General features: G+C 40.5%; 1 protein-coding gene across 7 annotated transcripts in view; it reads left to right on the plus strand.

The window, feature by feature from the left end:
• Positions 1-24,752, plus strand: part of SOX5 (SRY-box transcription factor 5) — a 1,005,438-nt gene that overhangs the window by 554,685 nt on the left and 426,001 nt on the right. For 4 of the 7 annotated variants that reach the window (XM_087935225.1, XM_087935226.1, XM_087935224.1 and 1 more), the window contains one exon: positions 3,198-3,324. In XM_087935225.1, coding sequence (XP_087791351.1) covers positions 3,199-3,324 — 126 coding nt within the window. In that variant the 5' untranslated portion in view covers position 3,198. Of the gene's footprint in view, positions 1-3,197; positions 3,430-24,752 lie in introns of all 7 variants that reach the window. The other 3 variants (XM_087935221.1, XM_087935220.1, XM_087935222.1) reach the window with 1 other exon arrangement.

Here is a 24,752-nt window from a genome sequence, read left to right on the forward strand (position 1 = left end):
TTTTATACTGACACACACTGCTGCTATGTAAATTACACTTTGTTTACGGTTGACGAGATAACAGCAAATAAGGAATGCAAACCATAATAGTCTTGGAAGGAAGCTTGCCCAAATGGTTTGGCTTTTAACAGGAGAGTGCAGAAGAATAGTCAAAATTCAGTCCAGAATTCCAAAAGTCGGGTCAAGCTTGTCAGGCAATCCAGAGGTCAGAATTTCACAAGCAGAGCTCCCATAAATATTAAGCAGGAGCTGAAGATCAGAAAGTTGCTTCCAACAAAGGATCATGGGACAAGCTGCGCACCAACGTGCCTACCGTCCCTGTCCTATTGTTTCTTTTATTTTTCTTTTATTTTTCTTATATGTACTCATTTCATGTATTCATAATTATGTATACACTTTTACTTATCTCGTAAACAATTGACAAATAAATAAAATAAAATAAATAAATAAATAATCAAGAGATTTGGTCCCTTGCTTGGCAAGGAGCCTCATAGAACATCTCTATTCTGTCTTCCTCTTTACTCAGTAGGCATGTGGGATGGGAGGTCCAACATCGTCTTCATCTGAATGCTTCAATTGCTCCTGCGTTACCTATGTTTGATCAATGTCAGGGGATTCTTGGCTTTGTATCTCTTAAAGCTGACATTCCACAGGTTTTGCTGAAGCAGCTTTTTCACATTCAGAATCAGCCCTTGATCCTAGTTAGGAAACACACGGTATTCCATGTCTATAGAGATTCTCAGTCATCCAGCAGGGGTGGGATTTTACCAGTTCGCACCTATCCGCTCAAACCAGTTGATAACTTTTTAAGCAGTTTGGAGAACTGGTTGTTAGAAGAAATTATCAGCCTAATCCTGTAAAGAAGGCAGGAAGGAAACATTCTGGTGTTGCTTACAAAAACTGCCTCTCGTTAACCCTTATTGCATTCTTGCAGGACTAGACTTTTGTCTCAGGAACTTCTCTGGAGTTTTTTCCCCTCCTTTGCTGGTACTTTGCTTGTGTGGAGTGACCATTGAAAGTTACAATGGCACTGAAAAAAGTAACTTATGACCATTTTTCACACTTATGACTGTTGCAGCATCCCCATAGTCATGAGAGGCCAGGCGAGGAGATGCGTGCCTCGATGTGAGTGATATTGAGTTGGCCACGCCCAGCCAATAACATGACCACCAGGCCATGTCCACTCAGTCACATGACCACCAACCCACGCCCACCACCTAAGCCACGCCCACAGAACCAGTTGTTAATAATTCGAATCCCACCCCTGTCATGCTTTTTCAAAAGACAGCTGGACTTTGTTTTTCCTTGAAGACATTTAATTTCTCAACCAGAAACTTTTTTCAGTTCTTCTTCACTTCATATCCAAAAGCTTCTTCAGTTCTTTCAGTTCAGTTCCTGGATGAGAAATGAAACAAAGTCCAATTGCCTTTTGAAAAAGCACCTTTAAGACATGGTACTCCAGTTATCATTGGACTACCCCTCGCAACATCCCTTACTACTGACCATGCATAGCGAGATTAGGAGACATAGCTCAAAGGTTCCTTCCTTCCTTCTGAGCTAAAAATAGAACCTTCTCTAGTAGCAATAGTGCTGTCAATATTATCTTTCTGATTTCTTGGTTCCATCTGTTCTACCTCCTTGTATCCTTAATGACAAATTAATATGCATCTGCTCTTCGCTGCTGTCTGTCTTTCTGACTCTTTTCTTTATATTCTGTTATTTAATTTTGTAAGTTATTGGTTTGACTTCTTTCATTATCTCTGGTACTTTGGATTGTTTAATTCGTGGCTGTAAGTACCTCAAGGAGTGAAGTGATGGATTGAAAAGATGTTAAAAAACGATGGAAGTCTCTGCCTACATAGCTGCTTAATTGTTTATGAATCACAGGACCTGTGTAGGGGAAGGCTTTTTTTTTTAATCTCTTCATCATGCATTGTGAAATTTGAGAGGTGATACTTCTGTTGAGTGAACAAATGGCTGCACATTTACAATAAGGGCAGAGTGATATTTTATAAACTTTTATTAAACTTTTACATAAAGCATAGAACATAAAACTAACATAAATTAATAAAAAGGGAGGGAGGGAAGGAAGGAAGGAAGGAAGGAAGGAAAAAGAAAAAGGAAAGAATAAGGAAAAGTAGAAAGAAGGAACTTCCAATTTCCCTTATAGCAAACATAGGTATAATTACACAATTATCTCTTCCTCATGGTCATTTTGATATGAGTTCTGCCAAGGGGGTTGTTCATCTCTTAATTTTATTTTTATTTATTTATTTTTTTGTATCCCACTTTTACTATTTTTACAAAAAACTCAAGGCAGCGAATAAATTCAACACACCTTCCCCCCTCCTCTTTTCTCCACAGCAACAACAACAACAACCCTCTAAGGTAGGATGGGCTGAGAGGGAGTGATTGCCCAAAGTCACCCAGCTGGCTTTCATAGCTAAGGTGGGATTTCAACTCACAGCCTCCCATTTTCTAGCCTGGTGCCTTAATCACTAGAGCAAACTGGCTTGTTGAAGCCAGTTTGCTTAGCTAATTGTTGGCTGAACCGCTGAATTTCTGAAGCTGAACTAAAAAGGCAGCGTTGGTCTTTCTTTATTGATAACTCTTGGGTGGGTACTAGCCTTGAGCGATAGGTATAGTCTTCCTGCTGAGTCATACAAATAACTTTCCACTGAGCCGACAAAATCTCAAGATGATGTAATTTGGGCCGGTACTTCTACTAACTTTGAGGAGGCAAAATAAAAAGTTTGAGCTTTTTTGCCTTTTCTGTCAAATCAACACCCAAAATCTGTTCCATTCATTCCCTCGCTTTGCAAACTCCTTCAGAGTTCTAAAATAGAGAGGTTCTTTCTTCCCTCCCTACCACTAATGCACAAAATAGAATTGCATTTCATTATGTGGTGTTCTTAGGTAGTTTTTCTTCCCACCTCCTTGAATGTGTTTTAAGAGGCCAGCATACAAGAGAGTGCTATATTAGTGCATTATTCCGACAACAAACAGGCACTGTTCTGTTGCTACCTGCTTGGCCATTGTTCTCTGTTGTGTGTGCTTTGCGGTGGTATTTGGATGGCTTCCTGCCCTCGGCTAGCACAAAAAAGGCATTTCTGTTACAATGGCCCCTAACCACACAATGACGGCATTAAGGATTTATGTGGAGGTTTCATTATTTTCCCTTCTTTTGTTCCTTGTAGGATGTCTTCCAAGCAACCAGCTTCTCCGTATGGGGAAGCAGATGGAGAGGTAGCCATGGTGACAGGCAGACAGAAAGTGGAAGAGGAAGAGCGTGCCGGCCTCCCAGCCTTTCACCTTCCTTTGCATGTGAGTTTTCCCAACAAGCCCTGTTTTGAGGAATTTCAGCCAGTTTCTCTGCTGACGCGAAAGCCTTGCGGCCTTAGGACTCCTGCTTCTCAGCAAAACACAATGGTAGGTCTCCTCCAGACTCTATTGTGCTTTTGCGTTGCCTTCGCACTCCCCCTTGGCATCTAAAGATCTCCCCTTTTGTGCATCAAAGTCACTTTGCCACTGGCATGGATGGAACATCTCACAATAATGTGAAAACTCTGACCCGTTTCCAATCACGGATGAAAACGCCATCTTGCTGGGCTCCAGTTCTCTACAGTTGCGTCCTGTTTTAGATAGCAATCCCGATGTGAAATGTTCAAATTGTTATTATTTTATTTTATTTATTCATTAAATTTTTATGCCAACCCTCTCCCCTACAAGGTAACTCTGGGTGGCTATTATTATTCCCTTGGTCGAAATAAAAATTGCACGTGTCCTGTCTACTTCTCAAGTATGAGATGGCCACACAGAGTTTAGTCCAAATTGCCTACAGTTTGGTCCAAATAAATGGGGAAATGTACAAATTAGGGAACACTGTATATGTTAGTAATTCACATATTATATTCCCCACCCCCTGCAGCTATGCAAAGGAGTCTCAGATGCCTTTTCCTTTTATATGATGTTTTCATCTCTTATTTATTTCAGTAGATACCAGATTTGGTATCCCCATCTATTTACAACTAACAAAGAAGCTTTTGATAAACCTGAAGTTTGCAAATGTATACAAGTCTTTCAGATTTTTTTTTTTTTTGCTAGTTCTGTCTTAGAATGAAAGGGGGAAAAAACCCTCAAAACAGATCAGTTAGAAGTAAAAGAGAAAATAGAATCTTGGCTTAGCCTTAGCAAAGGGGGAAAAATGTGCTTAGTTTATACATTCATGCAGACCTACTTCATACTATTTACAATGCACAAATCACATTTCTCTGATTTTTACGCAGAATTGATCCCATTTTAAAATTTTGTGCATTAGGGAAAAGTAGATCGCAAAATGTCAATACATTTCTGAAAACCATACACAATGATGCATTATAATTTAGGAGAAATGTTTGCAAAAACACCGATTTATGGCAGACTAGCTGCAGAAATTTTTGAATATATCAAAGAAATGCAAGATCTTTTTTTAAAAAAGACAAATTGATTCAGAAATAGGTTAAATTACATTTTAAAAAGGAGAATAGGAAATTCTGGGAAAACAACTGGCAGATTCATCAATTCCTACTGATTACAGAAATCCAGGGATTTGCAGATAGAATCATAGGTGGTTGGAAAGAATTGTGTAACAAATAACCTTAAATGCCAACAACTGGTTGTAGATTCTCCTTTTCAGTATCCAAGGGCATCACTTTCCACTTTGATCTTTTATCAGCCATGATTTTGTGGTGCTCTTGCTTCATAAGTTGGCTCTATGAAGCAGAGGCAGGAATACCTGGCAACCTTTTAAGAAAACCCTGACTGATATTCTTGGTGGTTAAACTTTACTTAGAAATGTCATTCTGGTTTGCAACTAATCCCAAACTGTAGTCAGGCCAATTTGCTTTCTTCCCCCCCAAAAGCATTTAAAAACAGGAAACAGGAGACACTGATCATGATCTTGAACCAGACAATCACCTAGTAATCCCAAAGATCCAATCAATCATTGGTAAAGTCATAACTGAAAGGATTGATCAAAATGATTGGCGCCCTGGGCCGGTGTCCATTGTATTCAAGTAGAGAGTTTTGGAGATAACTAGTTTGAATTAGTTATGGTGGTAGAACATGAGAAATTCAAATGATAAGTCATATTGTTATTATTTTTAAATTCATTTTCACACAAAAATATTATTCTGAGAGCCAGTTTGGTCTAGTGGTTATAGCACCAGGCTAGAAAGCAGGAGACCATGAGTTCAAGTCCCACCTTAGGCATGAAAGCTGCCTGCGTAAGTTTGGGCCAGTTATTCTCTCTTAGCCCAACCTACCCCTAAAGATTGTTGTTGTTGGGAAAATAGATGGAAGGAATATTGTGTGTGTTTGTTGTCTTGAGTGACTTCTAAAAGTAATAAAAGTAGGAAATAGATAGATAGGTAGGTAGGTAGATAGATAGATAGATAGATGATAGATTCCTTGATGTATGACCACAATTGAGCCCAAACCTTCTGTTGCTAAGCGAAACATTTTGATCACATGATCTTTGATCACATGATGCTGCAACAGTTGCAGGAGTGAAAAAAGATCATAAACCACTTTTTTCCAGTGCTGTTGTAACTTTGAACAGTGACGAAATGAACTGTTGTAAGTCGAAAACTACCCGTACCTCTTCAATATACGGAGTACCAACATGTCAATTCCCTTATTTGTCTTTTATTTCTTCCTTACAGTAAGACATAAATATTTTTCTCTCTTGCTGTCTTCTTCCCTGCCAACCTCTTTTTTTATAACACATAGTTTCTGTCTACTGTTTTCTATATGCAAGGAATTAAACCATGCTGTGTGTCATTTTTGCAACGGACGTGGTGTGTTAATAATCTTTCTCCATGAAGTTTCTTTTGAGAAGTATCACCTGCCTGATGGCTAAGGACATGTTTGGAAGGGAATATATGCATAGACATTAATTGCTGCTTGAAAAGAGGAAACCCAAGCAGGCAAAGAATAACATGAACCTCTTAACATCTATGCTTATTAATGGTCTGTTAGATTCCCATTGCACGCATTTGCAGTCTCCTCCTCATCTTCCTCCTCCTCTTTCAGCATGATGGTTTCAGAATGATAGTTTCAGAATATTATTAAGTGTTGGACCTGATGATTCTTGACTCTTGACGAACGTGTCTTTTCTTTTATGTACACTGAGAGCATTTGCACCAAGACGAATTCCTTGCGTGTCCAATCACACTTGGCCAATAAAAGAATTCTATTCTATTCTATTCTATTCTAAAAGAATAATAAAAGTTTGCAAGGAGAAACACAAGAGGGGGAAACTATATGTTGAATCAGGATGGAGCCTTGTTTTAACATTTCTAAAGGAAACAAAGGGAGAAACGAAGGGCCTGTGTGGGAGAGGGCCAGATAACGCTTCCCTTCCATTCATTCATTGTCTTGAACAAGAATCTACCAAAAACCCAGACTCAATCAAGCAGAAAGGGCTGAAATTTAAAACAGTTTAGGTAGAGGAGAAAGCAACGTGGTCAGATTCATTGATCCATGGATAGGGCCGAGCGTATTAAGTTCTCAAAACTTGGCTTCAATCTCTGTACATTCAACTACTGTAGTGTTAAATCAGGCTGGCCGTTTCTTCATTTTGACATTGTCCTCATCATTAAAGAACAAAGCAGGCAGGCCCAACATAGTTTTTCCTCTTGTGGAAATACCTGTACGTATTGAATTCTCAGCAGGTGGTAAGGGGCAGGGTTAAGAAAAGCCAGTCCAGGTTAGTTCTTGAGATGGGATGCTTCCAGGAAACCCTGCGGCTGGAGGTAAGACTGGGAAATCCCATAAGCATAGCAAGAAGCAACCGCTTCTATGTTGTGTCAGGAAAACTACGTGGACGTAGTTTTAATGAAAATGATTTAATGAAATCACTTAAGACTTGAACCTGGCTCACGAGGAGACTGATGGTAAATCCATCCAAGCATGCTGTCCTTGACTCACAGCCACAACTGTGGTTGTTGTTAAGTGAGTCACATCCAATTTTACAACCTTGTTGTGCCAATTACTATCCAAATAAAAGGAAGCTTTGAGCAGGGGTGGGATTCTACCAGTTCGGACCAGTTCTATAGAACCGGTTGTTACGATTCTGTGCAGTTTGGAGAACCAGCAAGTCGCGCCACTGGCTGGCCCCTCCCCTCCTGTCGGATTTCTGCTTTCTAGCTAATCTAAATCGCTATTGTACTGCTTTGCCGAGTCACAGGTGGTATTTAGGAGGTTGGGGGTTGGGGGAGAAGTGGTCTGAGAGCAGAGCTGCACCTTCCTTAGGACTGAAGCTTCTATTTTTCGGTGCAGACTCAGGCAGCAGATTGCAGAAAAGTAGGTCTGTGAGTGAATCTGTGATTCTGCAAGCAACTCAATCTGCTTTGCCTAATTTTGGCTAAAACTTTCTCTCTCTCTCTCTCTCTCTCTCTCTCTCTCTCTCTCTCTCTCTCTCTCTCTCTCTCTCTCTCTCTCTTATATATATATATATATATATATATATATATATATATATATATATATATATCCAAAAATACCCGAACAAAGCTGAATGCCATACATATACATATATATGTTTGTTTTCTGAGGTTTTTGTGGGTATTTGTATGTGGATCTTTGGTTATTTGGGTTTTCTCCTGTGTAAATTCTTTGGTTATTCGGGTTTTCTCCTGCGTAAATTCTTTGGTTATTCGGGTTTTCTCCTGCATAATTTTACGTGGGAGAAAACCCGAATAACCAAAGATCCACATACAAATATGTACCTCAGAAAACAAATATATATATATATACATACATACATACATACATACACACACACACACACACACACTATATGTGTGTGTGTGTGTGTGTGTGTGTAGATTTTTACGGGTACAGGTATGCAGGTCTTGGCGTGTTCGGGTCTTTTCCTGTGTAAGATTGAGAGTATCTTGGTGACGTTTCGACGAGGTTCCACTCGCCATCTTCAGGCTGGTGCTTTCGGCTTCGTGCCAGTGCAAGCAGTGTGTGATCAGAGCTGCCGTCTCCCCACCAGTATTTATAGAGAGACAGCAGCTCCTATCACCCTTTGCTCACACAAGCACGAAGCCGAAAGCACCAGCCTGAAGATGGCAAGTGGGACCTCGTCGAAACGTCGCCAAGATACTCTCAAACTTACACAGGAAAAGACCCAAACACGCCAAGACCTATATATATATATATATGGCATATATATATGGCATTAAGAAAACATATATATATTCAATATTTACATAAATATTTACAATATTTACATATAAGCCACACCCACCCAGTCACATGACCATCAAGCCACACCCATAAATTAGGCCATGCCCACAGGACTGGTTGTTAAGAAATTTGAATCGACCCCTGTCTTTAAGAGATCTCTCTGTCTTGGAGTTATTGGGTGGAATGGACTTTTGCTGGAACGCTGACACAGAGGGCCACAAAAGGGGATCCCATGACTCTGGGATATCACAACTGCCATAAATACATGCCAGTTGCCAAGAATCCAAAATTCGATCATGTGATCATAGAGCTGGTACAACAGTGGCCCGTGTGAAAAATAGTCATAAAACACTTTTATCAATGCCGTTGAAACTTCAAATGGTCACTACATGAACTGTTGTAAGTCGAGGACTACCTGGGTATATATGATTGTGATGGGACGATGCAGAGTGCTGTGAACACCGGCTTAATTATTGTGCCAGCTTTAATAATGAGAGGTTGTTTTTTTTCATTGTTTGGGGAAAACCGTCTCCATCCGCTTTAGACAAAAGTGTAATTACTTTTGAACGGTGTAGAATGTGATCTGCCTAAATAGCACAGCAGATAGATTTGCAAAAGATTCAGATATGGCTGGCTACAATGCCATATGCGAAGCCCCTCAACAAGACATAGTTAATACGGAGCATAATTATGCACTTCTGCGTACAGCACATCCATTTACACACACTCACAATTTCACCTTGTCACCTTGATGTTGTTCCCTTTGTGAGAGGCAGGCCAGCTTCCCAGAACAATTGAACAGCTAAAATTCAGCGAACAACAGCACTGTAAAAAGTTTGCAATTGTTCTACTTCAATGTCTTCTCCCCCATGCTAAATTGATATTTATCTTATGATGGAATTACGTTGTTGCAAACATTATTGCTCTAAATGTCATCTGCAGAACAGCACTTGAAAGCTGTTTCCCATACGTATAATTTTAGTCTTGAAAACTGGAGTCTGATATTTCTGCACCGAGTGCGTACACTCACATTGTCTTTACAAAATTACTCCAGGGTGTTGCCTGAATAAACAAGACAACCCTTGGGCATTGAGAGAGAAAGAGAGAGAGAATGCAGAGATTGTGCAAAGCACACACCTTTTCTTTTCGTACTCTAATTTCACTTTAGCATCAGGCTACCTCCTCCCCGCCCCGGACTCCTATCCAGCTACCTTTTTACTTTCAGAATAGCCTGTTGAGATTCATTAGGCCAGGGTCCCTGCCATGCTAACTCAGGAATTCTGGGAGTTGAAGTTCACAAGCCATAAAGAGACCATCATTCCAGGGGTGGGATTCTACCAGTTTGCACCTATTCGCTAGAACCGGTCGATAACATTCTAAGCAGTTCGGAGAACTGGTTGTTAGAAGAAATTACTGGACTAATCCTGTAAGGAAGGCAGGAAGGAAACATTCTGGTGTTGCTTACAGAAACTGCCTCTCCGTTAATCCTTATTACATTCTTGGCAGGACTAGACTTCCTATCTCTGGAACTTCTCTGGGGTTTTTTCCCCCTCCTTTGCTGGTACTTTGCTTGTGTGGAGTGGCCATTCAAAGTTACAATGGCACTGAAAAAAGTGACTTATGACCATTTTTCACACTTACGACTGTTGCAGCATCCCCATAGTCATGAGAGGCCAGGCGAGGAGATGCGTGCCTCGATGTGAGTGATGTTGAGTTGGCCACACCCAGCCAATAACATGACCACCAGGCCATGCCCACCCAGTCACATGACCACCAACCCACGCCCACCACCTAAGCCACCCTCACAGAACCGGTTGTATTTGAATCCCACCCCTGATTACAGATGACAGTATAGCACATACAACATAGAATAATAGGGTTGGAAGGGAACTTGGAGGTCTTCTAGTCCAACCCTTTGCTGAAGCTGGAGACCCCATACCATTCTCTCCAATCTCTTCTTGAAAACCTCCAGTGATGGAGCATTCAACCAGAAATAAGTTATTCCACTGATTAATTGTTCCCATTGTCAGGAATTTTTTTCCTTATTTCTAGGTTGGATCTCTCTTTAATGATGTTCCACCTATATTTTGTCCTACCCTCAAGTGTTTTAGAGAATAAGTTGACCTTCTTATAGGTTGACTCAACTGTAACTGCCTCTCAAGTGCTGGAAGACAGTTATCATGTCCGCCCTAATTTTTTCTTCTTTGCTAGGCTTAGACATACCTAGTTCCTCAATTGTTCATTGTACAGGTTATCTTCCAGACCTCTTAACATATATATACTGCTCTTCTCTGGACTCTTTATAAGGTCTCAACAACTTTCTTGTATTGGGGTGACCAGAACTGGATGCAGTATTCCAAGTGTGGTCTTTTTAGTGCGGTATAAAGTAAAACTATCACTTCACATGATCTTGAAACTATCCTTAGTTGGAATTGAGGGGTTTTCCAAAGTTAACAATTTGAGGTGTAATGTTTTTGTGGATCGCTGGCAGCAGGTGTGGATGGCTGAGATTTTGGAGAATGAGGATTCAGATGAGGGGCCTGCGTGTGATGCAGGGATGGGGCTAGAACCATCAGGGAGTGGAATGCTGCCTTCGGAGATTGTGGAGGCTGGCAACAGTGATGAAGAGAACAAGGTTTCGGTCAGAACAAATGTAGTGCCTTTTGAACACAAAACATCCATATGTCTCTTAAGCATAATCTTTCCCATTGTATTGTATTGTATTGAATTCTTTATTGGCCAAGTGTGATTGGACACACAAGGAATTTGTCTTGGTGTAAATATTCTCAGTGTACATAAAAGAAAAGATACATTTGTCAAGAATCATAAGGTACCACACTTAATAATAGTCATAGGGTACAATAAGCAATCAAATCATACTAGGAAACAGTCCATATAAACCGTAAGGATGCAAGCAACAAAGTTACAGTCATACAGTCACAAGTGGGAGGGGAAGAGTGATAAGGAGTGATGAGAAGATGAATAGTAATATTAGTGCAGACTTTGTAAATAGTTGGACAGTGTTGAGGGAATTATTTGTTTAGCAGAGTGATGGCATTTGGGAAAAAAAACTGTCCTTGTGTCTAGTTGTTCTGGTGTGCAGTGCTCTATAGTGCCGTTTTGAGGGAAGGAGTTGAAACAGTTTATGTCCGGGATGTGAGGGGTCCGTAGATATTTTCACAGCCCTCTTGTCATGCAGTATACAGGTCCTCCATGGAAGGCAGGTAGGTAGTAGTTATTTTTTCTGCAGTCCTAATTACTCTCTGAAGTCTGTATCTGTCTTGTTGGGTTGCAGAACCAAACCGGACAGTTATAGAGGTGCAGATGACAGACTCAGTCATTCCTCTGTAGAACTGCATCGTCAGTATGATACTGATTTCCCAAACACCCGTCCATAGATATCTCATCACTTATCCTTTAACATAGTTTAAGCAAAGGTTTCTTCATACATGCACAGGGCAAAGGGATAAAAAAATATGGGGTGTGGTTTATTTCTTTATTCCTTAGTCAAATCTGTATAGCCACCCACCCCATAAAAAGCAACCCAGGGTAGTGGGTTGCTCTTTCAACAATCCAATAAAACAACACAAACGTAACAACTGCAGTGATTCATTTAACAACTGTGGCAAGAAAAGTCATAATGGGGCCAAACTCGGTTCACAACAGTCTTGCTTAGTGATACAAATTTGGGGCTCAACGTTGGTTGTAAATGGAGAACTAACTGTACTGTAGGTTCTCTGCCCGACCTAATGAGGTGAGCTCATGTGACCTATGTATTTCTTTTTTGCTAATTAACTCGTGACAAAAATGAGCACCAACTTTTACAGGGGGATTTGATTGTGAAGTGGGGCTTTGAAGACATTAGCAGAGTTTTGGCTAAAACTACAAGAAGTGACAGCAAGCAAACTTTGGAAGTACATCATAGTTTTTCTACCAGGCAGGAGTATGCAGATCAGGTTTTGATTTTCAGCAGATCCCTGAGAATCGTATGAGTGTGGAAAAGGGAAATGCATTGTACATGTTGTTGCTTTTGTGAATTTTAATTGTTTGGGGTTTTTTAATGCATTTGTAAGCTGCCATATTAAATTGGCTAAATTAAATTAATTTAGAGAAAGCATAAGATCGCACGAGTAGAATTGAGTTACAGATTGTTAATCAGAGACGTGGAGCTGAATTTTGCTTGCTGAAGGCAATAAGAACAGCGCACAATGAGGGAAAAGCACGTGGGAAGGGTAGCAAAAGAAGATGAAGCACTGTCAGCCATGAACGGATCCTGAATACTTCTGGGATTTAATATCAGAATGAGAAGACCAGAATAAAGAAATATACCGAGGACAGGTGGATACAGAGAGCGAATGAACAAGGGACAAATCACAAAGAAATCCATGAAGAAGTAAGTTGTTTGAGGGAAAGGGGAAGACTAGGAAAATAAAGTTAAGGAAAGTTTCCAAAAGAGAAGTGAGAAGTTCAAGAATTAGGACTGCAGAAAAAAACAATTGCTACCCACCTCCCTTCCATTGAGGAAGAGGGCTGTGAAAATATTTACAGTCCCCTCACATCCTGGACATAAACTTCTTCAACTCCTACCCTCAAAACAATGCTATAAAGCACTGCACCCAAGAACAACTAGACACAAGGACAGTTTTTCCCCGAACGCCATTACTCCGCTAAACAGATAATTCCCTCAACACTGTCCAACTATTTACTAAGTCTGCACTACTATTAATCTTCTAACCACTCCTTATCGCCCATCCCCTCCCACTTATGACTATATGACTGTAACTTTGTTGCTTGTATCCTTACGATCTATATTGACTGTTTCTTAGTATGATTTGATTGCTTATTGTACCCTAGGACTCTTATTACGTGTTGTACCTGATGATTCTTGACTCTTGACAAATGTATCTTTTCTTTTATGTACACTGAGAGCATTTGCACCAAGACAAATTCCTTGTCCAATCACACTTGGCCAATAAAGAATTCTATTCTATTCTAAGAAGAAAAGTCAAAGTTCTTTTTTAAAAAAATTAGTAAATTTTATTTAGTTTTCAAAATTTAAAAACATAAAATAAAACTTTATACATCAACGTCGTTTATATCAACGTCAAGACATCTTTTACATTTCCTGATCATCTTTCTTTATACACATTTCTTTCATTATACAATTTCATCTTAATATATAAATAAATACGGATAGATATGAATATAGATATAAGTATTTACATAGTTTCTTATTCTATACCTGATTGCCATTTTGATTTTTTTAATTCTTAAAACATTCACACCACGTATCCCAGACGTTATAATATATCGACTCTTCTTTGTCTCTTAATTTCATTGTTAGTCTGTCCATGTGGTGAAAGCAAAAATTGTTTGCGAAGGTATTCCTCAACTTACAACCATTTCTTTGGTGACTGTTTGAAGTTACAATGGCATAAAAAAAAAAAGACTTACGACAGGTCCTTCCACTTACAACTCTCACGGTATCGCCACAGTCACAGTTGGTGCCTTGGGGCAACCGGCATATATTTTTCTGCTTGCAGCATCCTGGGCTCATGTCATCTCCATTTGTGACCTTCCATGCCGCCTTCCGACATGCAAAGCCAATGGGGGGAAGCTGGATTTACTTAAATGATCACATGATTCATTTAGCAACTAAAGTGATTCATTGAACAGCCATGGCAGGAAAAAAAAAGGTCTTCAAATTGGGTGTGACTCATTTAACCTGCCTTGCTTAGCAATGGAAATTCTAGTTCCATATGTGATTGTAAGGTGAGGACCCCCCGTGAAATAAAACATGTGGTATATAGTGTAATATCTATAAGTATGTTCCTTATCTTTGGCTTAACATTGCTTTCCCAATTCTGTATTCCGAATAATTCTGCTGACCCAGAAGGCAAGAATTTGATTGGTATATATGTAACACTGAAGTGTGTATGGAGCTTCTCAGTCATCCAGGTAATGAGTGTCTCAAAAAATGCTTTTTCAAAAGGCAACTGGACTTCCTTTGTTTTTCTTTGAAGACATTACGCTTCTCATCCAAGAAGTCTCTTCAGTCAGAAGTGAAGAAACTTCTTGGATGAGAACAGTGGTGGGATTCAAATCTTTTTTAGTACTGGTTCTGTGGGTGTGGCATGGTGTGCATGGCGTGGCTTGGTGGGCGTGGCAGGGGAAGGATACAGTAAAATCTCCATTCCTCCCCCCCGACTCCTGGGGGAAGGTTACTGCAAAATCTTCATCCCTTCCTTGCCCCACTAACCTGCTTTCCAGCTCCGTTCTCCTGTGCAGGGCAACAAAAGAAGGCCCAGCCGATCAACTGGGACTCAGGAGGCAGAGAATCGATGGGGGCGGGGGGGGGGGACAATCAGAGGTGGTATTTGCCAGTTCTCCAAACCACTCAAAATTTCCACTACTGGTTCTCCAGAACTGGTCAGAACCTGCTGAATACCCACCCCTGGATGAGAAGCAAAACATCTTCAAGGAAAAACAAGGAAAATCCAATTTGCCCTTTGAACAATCACCATTGGGTAATGCTAACGCCTGACTTCATTGCCTTTTAGACTTTTTCATTATAGAATGTATGTTTTCAGAACAAGAACTGGGCAAACATCTCCTGGTCATTTCTGGAGCAAACCCTGACAGCCTATTTCGAAGGCACCCAACTAATATCAGGTTGATGTTGTTTAATGACTGGAACTTATGATGAAATATGTTTGATGCTGGCCTTTGAAGTGATCTTCTGTGGAAAGAGAAAGGAGTGGAACAATGCGGGATTTAAATCAATGCGTTCAACGCTAGTCGCAACAGGCCCAGGCAAGGCTTCTGTAGGGGTGATTGGAAAGTTCAGAGCCCAAGCAAAGGCCTCCGTGCACAAGGGTGCGGCTAGCTGGCAGGGTGTTGTGGAGGAACAGCTGTGTGTGTGAAGCCCTGCCATCTTTGAAGGGACTCATTGGGAGTCAGTTAAGCAGAAAATAATCACCTGAAAAGCAAACACCTTGTTTTATGTATGTGCTGGGAACTGTATATCTTCTTATTGTTTCCAGCCGTTTAATGGGCACACACCTAGCGAGGACAATTGAATTACTTGGACAATTGAATGACTTCATACCAGAAAATATTTGCATTTGAGGCTCTGCGTCTGCTGGTTTATTTGGGCAGCTGAAAAACTGTGTACAAACCAACGAGGTGGAAATGTATTGTAGACCTTGATGTCTTCTACCGTTGTGGCAGATTTTTTTTTTTGTTCTTGTTCTTGTTTCTTCACCGGTAAAAGTGAGCAGGATTGAACACTGAATGGAACATAGCGAGCTTTGTCGTGTGAATCTTGGAAACAAATAAGCCCCATCCCAGTGTCTCGTGAGTTTCCAACGGATGGAAACTAACCAAGGAGAGAAGCAACCTAGAACTAGGGAGAAATTTCTGAACGGTGAGAACGATCAACCCGTGAAACAATTTGCCTTCACAGGCTGTGGGTACTCCATCACTGGAGGCTTTCAAACAGAGAGTGGACAGCAGGGGTGGGATGCAAATATTTTTACTACCCATTCTGTGGGGGTGTCTAGGTGGGCGTGGCTAGGTAGACATGGTTATATGACTGGGTGGGTGTGGCTTCTTCTATTTTTTTGCAACACTCCCCCCACCCGTTCCATGTTTTTACCTTCTGGGCTTCAGGGAAGCCGCCTGGACGAAGCAGGAAGTCAGCGAAGGGGATTCTGGCACAGTTGAGCATCAGAACAGATGATCATCAGGAGGAAAAAAACAAAAACAAATACTGGTTCAGCCGAACCAGTAGCTGTTTTTTTAGTACCGGTTTGGCTGAACAGTAGCACTTTTTTTACTACTGGTTTGCTCAAACGGGGCCAAACCTGTAGAATACCACCACTGGCAGACAGCCAGCAGGGAGTTGGAGTAGAAGACCCCAACTCTATTATTCTATTCTGTGTTCTATCTGCAGGAAATTTGGGGTGGGGGGGATAACCTGCCCTGTGGCTGATGTCACTCAGTGGCATCTGTTATTGCAGACACTCAAGTATTTAGCCAAATGATGGCTGAAATGAAGCCGTGCTGCCTTCCATGGGCACTCAATAACACCTCTCTCTCTCTCTTTCTCTCTCTCGACTTCAATTACAGGTAGTCCTCGACTTACAACTATTTGTTTCGTGACGGTTCAAAGTTACAACAGCACTGTGTTTTTTTTTCACTCGACCATTGCAACATCCCCGTGGAGATCAAAATTTGGATGCTTGGCAACGGACTCATATTCATGACGGTTGCAGTAGGTCCCCTTTTGTGACTTTCTGACGAGCAAAATCAGTGCAGAAGCCTGATTCAACTCAGCAACCATGTTACCTGCTTAACAACTGCAGTGATTCACTTAACGACTGTGGCAGGAAAGCTCGTAACGTGGGTCAAAAGTCACTGAACAACTCCGTTGCTTAGCAATGGAAATTGGGTGCTCAATTGTGGTCGCAAGTCGAGGACTGCCTGTCCCAGTAGCTAGGTTGATACGTCCTTTTTCTTTTCTGACGTCAAAAGGGAACTAGTTTGCCATTGACTTCTTTTGGATTCTTTTTTTTTTTTTTATTTCCCAATCTAGCCCCAAGAGGTTTCTTTACAGGGATCCATCTGAAAACTATCCAGATCTACTCCTGTTTGCCTTTATCAAGTTCAGTGAAGAGTGAGCTGCCCAGTGGTGGGATTCAGGCAGTTCGCACCACTTTGGGAGAACCAGTCGTTAATTTCCCGACCCCCAGTTTGATGAACTGGTTGTTGGAAGGGCAGAGAACCGGTTGTTAAGTTATTTGAATCCCACCACTGGTGCCGCCTCTTGCTGTCCCGTTTTACATGGGGCCCCTTCCGCTTGCCAACCCTCTATATGAAAAGTTTCCCATTGCAGACATTTGCACTCAGTACACGAGTGCATGTAATAGCATGCAAAGTTACGATGGACTGTCCCAGGGCTACTTTTACAGTGAGAACAATTAATCAATGGAACAACTTGCCTTCAGGAGTTGTAAATGTTTCAACACTGGAAGCTTTTAAGAAGAGATTGGATAACCATTTGTCTGAAGTGGTATAGGGTTTCCTGCCTAAGCAGGGGTTAGACTAGAAGACCTCCAAGATCCCTTCCAACTTCTATTCTGTTCCTGTTCTATTTTACTGTATACATTTCTATTCTATTCATTTATGTTTTAATTCTACCCTACTCCACTCCACTCCGTTTCGTTCCATTCCGTTCCATTCCATTCCATTCCATTCCATTCTATTCTATTCTATTCTATTCTATTCTAAATAAATATTGCTAATAGGGATGAATAGATAGGAGAATATCTTGATAATCTTTCTGAAATGCCCACCTGCAGTCAGATGATTGCATTTTGGGTGCTCAGCAACCAGTCTGCATTTACAGCCTTATACAGGGTTCCATATGACTACAATGTATGGTATTTCTGGCCAGAAACTAGCATTTACTTCCTATTTCCAGCAAAAAAAAAGAAAAAAAGCCATCGAGGACAAGGGTTCACTTCACAACTGCAGCATTTGCTTGTTTGGCCACCCAAAAAATAAAAGAGTCTTCGTATCCGGTGTTTTCTGAATGACTTCGACCTGCATGACTTATGAACCTAATTCTGGGCTCCATTACAGCCATAAATCGAGGACTACCTGTTGTCCCACAGTGATGTATAGGCTGGCCTTTGCGTTTAGCCATCTCTTAAAGGGTCTTTATTTGTGAAAGGGCAATTGGGATTGTGGGTTTGCCTAATGGCTTTGTGTTGCTTCCATGTGAGATCACAAAATCCCATTGTCTTTGTTAAAGGACATTTCAGTACCCAGATAAGCCTGCAGACAGGCCCATCACTGTCACATCATTTGCAGTCATTTTGATACCTAATTGACCACAGTAAAGCCTTGAGCAAAAGAAAGGAAAACCAGCATCAGTGACAGTCTGTTTTTAGGCAGTTAATTAAGAGTTTTCCAAAACTGTCCTCTTTTATTTTGTTTTTTCTCCGCTCCCTTGTCCACACAAGCTGTGAAGTGGTTCAGTGTTGTCTCCTTGCTTGCCAATAAACAGGCAGCACACATGTGAATAAACAAGCATTCCTCCTGTTAAAGATGGCCAACAATGTCCCTGAACTCTGTGAAATGAACATCACAAGTTAAAAGCAATTGACTGGAGCTTGCCTCTAAATTAACTGGGGATGACTTGGGCCACAGATCTTCAAACAATGCTGTCCTTATCTTGGGGAGGAAGGCTTTTGCTCCAACGTTATCTTTTTGTTTGGGCTTTGGAAGCACACACATGGACACAGACTCAAGCTGGCCCCAAATGAAATAGGACTTTGGATACCAGATTACCTGTTTACAAGCTACCCATAGGATGTAGGCGAAGCAGTCAGTAAATGCAGGACAAGGCTTTGCAAACAAGTTCCTGTTAAGACAGTTTTGCACCTGATAATTGTCCTTGTTCCTCTTGTGACATGATATCCCTTTGATTGCTCAGCATTGCCATCATGTTAATAATTAATTGACTCTTTTGAAATATGAGGAAGGTGTGTTCTGCTCAAGAAGGATGAAAAAGAAGCTTTCCCCCCCCTCTACCTCTCTTTTTCCATAACAACCTGCTCTATGATTCAATAAACAAAAGGGGCTGCAGTGAAATCAGTGTATGGGGTGCTTTTTTTTTTTCAATTCAGTTGGTCTGTAATAATGCTGCACCTTGCAGTTTCTCAGACCTCACCTTCCTCCCTGAAAGAGGCTTCTGTTTTTCCACCTGTTTCTCTGTAAAGCTTGAGGATGTCTTTCAACACATCTTCTGGTAGTGATACTGAGCTGGTATGTCCATTGGAGATAAAAGAGGAAGCTACTGCTGCATCATTGTTTTATTCTGCACGTCTACCTACATCCTTTGGTATCTGGCAAAAGCCACCACGGGGCCATAACCTCTAGAATGTCTCTTGATTTCTTTGCCCACCTGCAGACACCCATGTTCTCATCCCATTGAGACCTCGTTGACTGCCCAGGGTTCTCAATCTGAAAAAAGATCTATCATCATCTTGAGAAAAGCAAGGTATGTTATGGGTCCCATCAATTAGGGATGTCCTTCTTGGTGGTAGCCCCTTCAGTATGGAAAATCATTCCCTTGATGTCCTCTGAGCATGGTAGTTTTCTTGCAGATGTCTCATTACCCAAACTAGGTAACCTCAATCAGTGCCAGTGACTAGCACTGACGATGTTACCTAGATTGGAGAATGAAACAACTGCAAGAAAACTACCAAGCTCAGAGAACACCAAGGACCCCTCATTTCAACCTTCAGCTACAAACATTCTCCTTTATTGGTAAAATCATGGTCCAGAATCCCTCTCTGCATCAGTTAAATTGCTGTTCCACACAACCATTTTGTCTATTCCCGAATCCTACAATTATACAACCATCTTGTCGGTTCCCCAGTCCTACATGATAGCATGAAACCAGCCCATGATTGTTCTTCTGGTACCAATCCCCAAATACAGAAAATAGCAATAGGGAATAAATGGGAAGTGGAACAAGGCAAGAACCCTGTTCAGTAAGGATTAGAGTCTGAAATGAGAATATTCACCAATGGAGAAACTGAATGGTGGGTTGGAGCAATTGAGGAGAAATTCATAGAATCGTAGAGTCATAGAGCTAAGCCTTCTCTTTATTAGACTAAAGATACTGAATTTCCTTAAGTGTTCATTATATAATTTAGCATCTGGACCCTTTATAATCTTTGTTGCTCTTCTCCGTGCTCTTTCTAGGGCCTTTCTATAGGATCTTTTTGGCAAGTCCAAGATCTACTGTGTTTTTCACAAGTGCCCTAGAGGAGATAGCAGTAAATCAATTAAGCTCTAAAACAGTAGCTTTTTAATATAATTTTATTGAAGGTTTCAAGAAACAAAAATGGAAATGGAAACTAACATAAAGGAAGAAGGAAGAAATTAAAACGAAGAAATCAAAGAGAAACTGAAGTGCAAAAAATTAAAAAGGTAGAATAAAAATTGAAGAAACATATAAAGAAGTAACTTTCAATTTTTACAGCAGTTTTAAGTACATTTATAGATTCAGATAACAGATAATCAGAGTTGGAAGGGACCTTGTAGGTCATCTAGTCCAATCCCCTGCCCAAACAGGAGACCCTACACCATTTCTGACAAATGGCAGTCCAATCTCAAGTGATGGCGCTCCCACAACTTCTGTGGACAACTTCTGTTCCACTGGTTGATTGTTCTCACTGTCAGAAAGTTTCTCCTTATTTCCAGGTTGAATCTCTCCTTGTTCATTTTCCATCCATGATTCCTTGTCTGGCTTTAGAAAATAGCTTGACCTCTTCCTCTCTGTGGCAGCCCCTCAAATATTGGAAGACTACTGTCCTGTCTCCCCTGATCCTTCTCTTCACTAGACTACCCCTCTTTCCTTAAAGTTACATTGTAATTCTCTTCTTTCTACAATCTATCCTATCTAATAATCAAAACCATAGATTGTAAGTTCATTTTTTTTCTCTTGGAGAAAATGTAGATATTATCTTTTTTTGCTTATTAAACATGTTAATTAGCCATCTCAACAAGTTCTATCATCTTCACATTCCTCTGTTCTAGGTATTGCCAAATATTGTGTGTGTACAATAATCTCACTGTGATTGAGATGGTAGTTTTAAGGAAACTCAGTCAATGATAGAGTAAGCCAGATCTTTCTTTCTTTCTTTCTTTCTTTCTTTCTTTCTTTCTTTCTTTCTTTCTTTCTTTCTTTCTTTCTTTCTTTCTTTCTTTCTTTCTTTCTTTCTTTCTTTCTTTCCTTCCTTCCTTCCTTCCTTCCTTCCTTCCTTCCTTCCTTCCTTCCTTCCTTCCCCTTCTTCCTCTCCTTCTTCTTCTCCTCTGATCTATGATGATTTGAGGGTTGAGGGAAATGATAGGGAGGAACATTGATGGTAACATTAAATTGCACCCATCAAATATTCAGCTTTGTTAGTCAAAACAGGAACATACATAAACGTGGTCAGTCAAAGACTTATATTCTAGCTTCCCAAAATATTTTTTTCCTGGATCATGTTATTTCTCTCTTGTTGAGTGTCTTGAAGAATAACTTGCTTGAATTAGCCCTTAAATTGTCTCTTTGGATCTCCCCAGGATCAGTTTCTGTTCCCAGCAGAAGTGGGGAATTTAAAGTGACTTAATACCTTTCCTTCTATTGTTTCTTGTTTTGAAAGAATGAAATGGCACAAAATTGAGAAGAATAAACAATTAAAGCCACACCTCTTCCTCAATCCCATTTGTTCTTTTTAAGGTGGTTGTGCTCCTGAATGAATTCATTTTGAGAGATGTTACATTCTGGTCCTGAGGACAGTGAATGAGATTGATGCATCTCTAGGAAGCAAGGGAAAAATCACAGCCGGTCTCAGAACAAGGAAGATTCTCCAGGCCTTCGGTCATCCATTATACTGAGGCAGTGGTGGGATTCAAATTGGTTTATCACCGGTTCGGTGGGCGTGGCTTGGTGGGCATGCTTTGTGCGCGCATGTGCACTTTGCGCGCAATCGGAAAATGCATGCTTTTTGCGTACACAGAGGCTTTTCTTCTGACCTTCTCCTGCCCTCCTGCACTCTCCCTGTGTCTTCAACAGTGGATGCGTGGCAATTTGTTTTGCCATGCGATGCAGCTGAGCATCAAAAATAAGAAATAAAGGTCAGGATGGAGCCAGGGCAGGTGGGTGAGCCCAACAGCTGATCCTCAGAGTGAACTGGTCGATCTTCAAAGCTACTGGTTCGGTTGAACTGGGCTGAACCGGTAGAATCCCACCCCTGTACTGAGGTATACACGTGCTCCTATGCACAAATGCACACTCCACACAATTCATAGGAGAGGATAGAATTGGCTTTCCTCCTTGAATTTATTACAACTTACTAATGCTATTACAACTTACAAATGCTAGAAACACTTATGTGGAAGCAAACAACAGGTTTTGTATTATTTCATTATGACATTTATGTTAAACACACAGACACCATACAGGTCATAGGATGAGACAGAATTGGCTTTCCTTCTCAAGTTCATTCCATCTTATAAAGGCTACATGGAAATGCTTCTACCTGGAAGTAAACAGCTACCTGGAAGTAAACAAACAAACAAACAAATAAAACAAGTTGTTGTATTATTTAATTGTGACGTATTAAACACATACACACATACTCCACACAATTCATAAGATGGGACAGAATTGGCTTTTCTTCTTGAGTTTATTTCATCTTACAAAGTCTACCTGGAAATGCTAGAAAGACTTACATGGAAGCAAATAACAAGGTCTTGCACTTGATTATGACATTTATATTAAAGACACACACACACACGCACGCACACACACAACACTCCACACAATTCATAAGACAGGATAGAATTGTGTTTCCTCCTTGAGTTTATCATGTCTTATAAAGTCTATATGGAAAAGCTTCTACAAGAAAGCAACAGTTCTTGAATCATTTATTATGACATGCACACACACACTCACACAGAGTATATATTATGTGTGTGTGTGTGTCCATGTGTATATCTCAGTATAATGGGGGCACTCAGAATGATGCTGTCATGCTTAAATCATGCAGGAACTATCCTTGCTTTAATTCCAGCTTATGTCTAGATCAGTGTTTAATCCAAACATGAAAGCTGTCTGTGTGAATATCTACATCCTGTCTTTGGCCCAATATGTTCCTTCGGTACTTCATTTTTGGCATGTTGCTTAGCACAGTTTAGCATCAGCTATGGGTTGAAGAGGGAGCAAAAGCAAATTTGGATTGGGGGAGAAAATGGAGAAGATATATAAATTAATTTTGAAAGTCTACTTTCACTAGAGCTGGTGTAATGAACTTTTTCAAACCAGGGGCCACCTTAAGACTTTTACTTCATGTTAATTTACTTTTTGTTAAGCTCTGCAGAACAGGGCATGGTCAAGGAAGCAAGAACCACCCTGAATTTTAATTTTGAAAAAGCTTATTTTCTGCTTCAGGAGTTGCTACTGCAAGTCAGGCAAACAAGCCGACGTAAGCACAACAGAAATCTGATTCAGTTCACATTGGAGGAAGTGTCAGTATAGGAGCTGACAATGGTTGACCAATGTCAAAAAAAGCTTTGCTGTTTGGTCAAGGATGGCTGAACTCAGTCTATAAGAGGTGGTTATCTCTTTTGGACTGCTAGCCTATCAAAGTATTCTCATAGATCAGGGGTCTCCAAACTTGGCAACTTTAAAATTTGTTAACTTCAGCTTCCAGAATTCCACAGCCAGCATGGTTGCCTGAGGAATTCTGGGAGTTGAAGTCCACAAATTTTAAAGTCTTGGTTGTCCTAAAGGTGCTTTTTTCCAAGAGCCAACTGGATTTTCTGTTTTTTTTCTTTGAAGATGTTTTGCTTCTCATCCAAGAAGCTTCTTCAGCTCTTCAAGCTGGAGGTCCTGGAGAGCTAAAGAAGCTTCTTGGATGAGAAGCGAAATGTCTTCAAAGAAAAAAAAGAAAGTCCAGTTGCCTTTTGGAAGAAAAAAAGCAACTTTGGGACTAAGAGAGTTGTATTTAAAACAGCTTGGAGCTAAAAAGTTAGCATTCAGTTGAAAATAGGAGAAGAGAACTGTTTGCAAAACGATGCCAACCCTAATATTACGGTGGAAAACGTTAACGTGTTTTCTCAGTTTGCATAAGGCATTGAACTATATAACAAGCCAAATGAGCTAGATTCACACAATGCACATTAAGCTGGGTGCTTGTGTGAAGGGGACACAAATCAAAATTAAAGGAAAGCTGTGCTCATTGTGCAAAGACAGCTACTAAATCTTTCTGCCTTATGGAAGGGAAAGAGGATCTCACAACAGAGCTGACATTTCCTGTGGCAACCTAATACTCTAAATAGTAATTCTGCCTTCAAATGCTAGATTTGAAATGTTAGCATGCATAATAAATGCCAGGGGTTTCCCCATCCTGTGCAAATCTTCTAAGAGGACCATTGCATTTTGGGAGATTTACTCACTTTGAAGTGTAGAAACAAGGATGTTTTACTGTGTTGCTGAAAAACAAAAATAATTTTTCTTCACCTCTTTGGTGAACTCTCAAGATTTCTTTGGTGATTCCCTATTTTTATTATTTTATACGGACAGAAAGTGTCTCTCCTTGCCCCATTCCCCACTTCCTTCCCCTGATTTGAGGCTGAATAAACCACCGAGCTGACAGTTTAAAAAAAAGAAAAGAAACTCCACTTTCTATCCAGCCTTACACTCTTAACATTTATAACCCTGACTATCTCTCAAACGTCTTTACCTAAAACACCGCTATGGTTTTTATTATCAGGTTTATGCCACTAATAATATCCGCATCAGCTTTCCTAGGGATAATCTTACAGCAGAACCCTTGGAAGAAAAGCTTTTGGGGAAGGAAATAAAAGCGGGAAATGCGCATTTCAAAAATATGAAACATGGGTATAATCGCCCCTTTTGACAGCTTAACATGACAGATTGGAGGGGAAAAAAA

Source organism: Pseudonaja textilis, chromosome 5 (assembly GCF_049901715.1).
Source record: "Pseudonaja textilis isolate UNSWEBS1 chromosome 5, rPseTex1.2, whole genome shotgun sequence".
Classification (NCBI taxonomy): domain Eukaryota; kingdom Metazoa; phylum Chordata; class Lepidosauria; order Squamata; family Elapidae; genus Pseudonaja; species Pseudonaja textilis.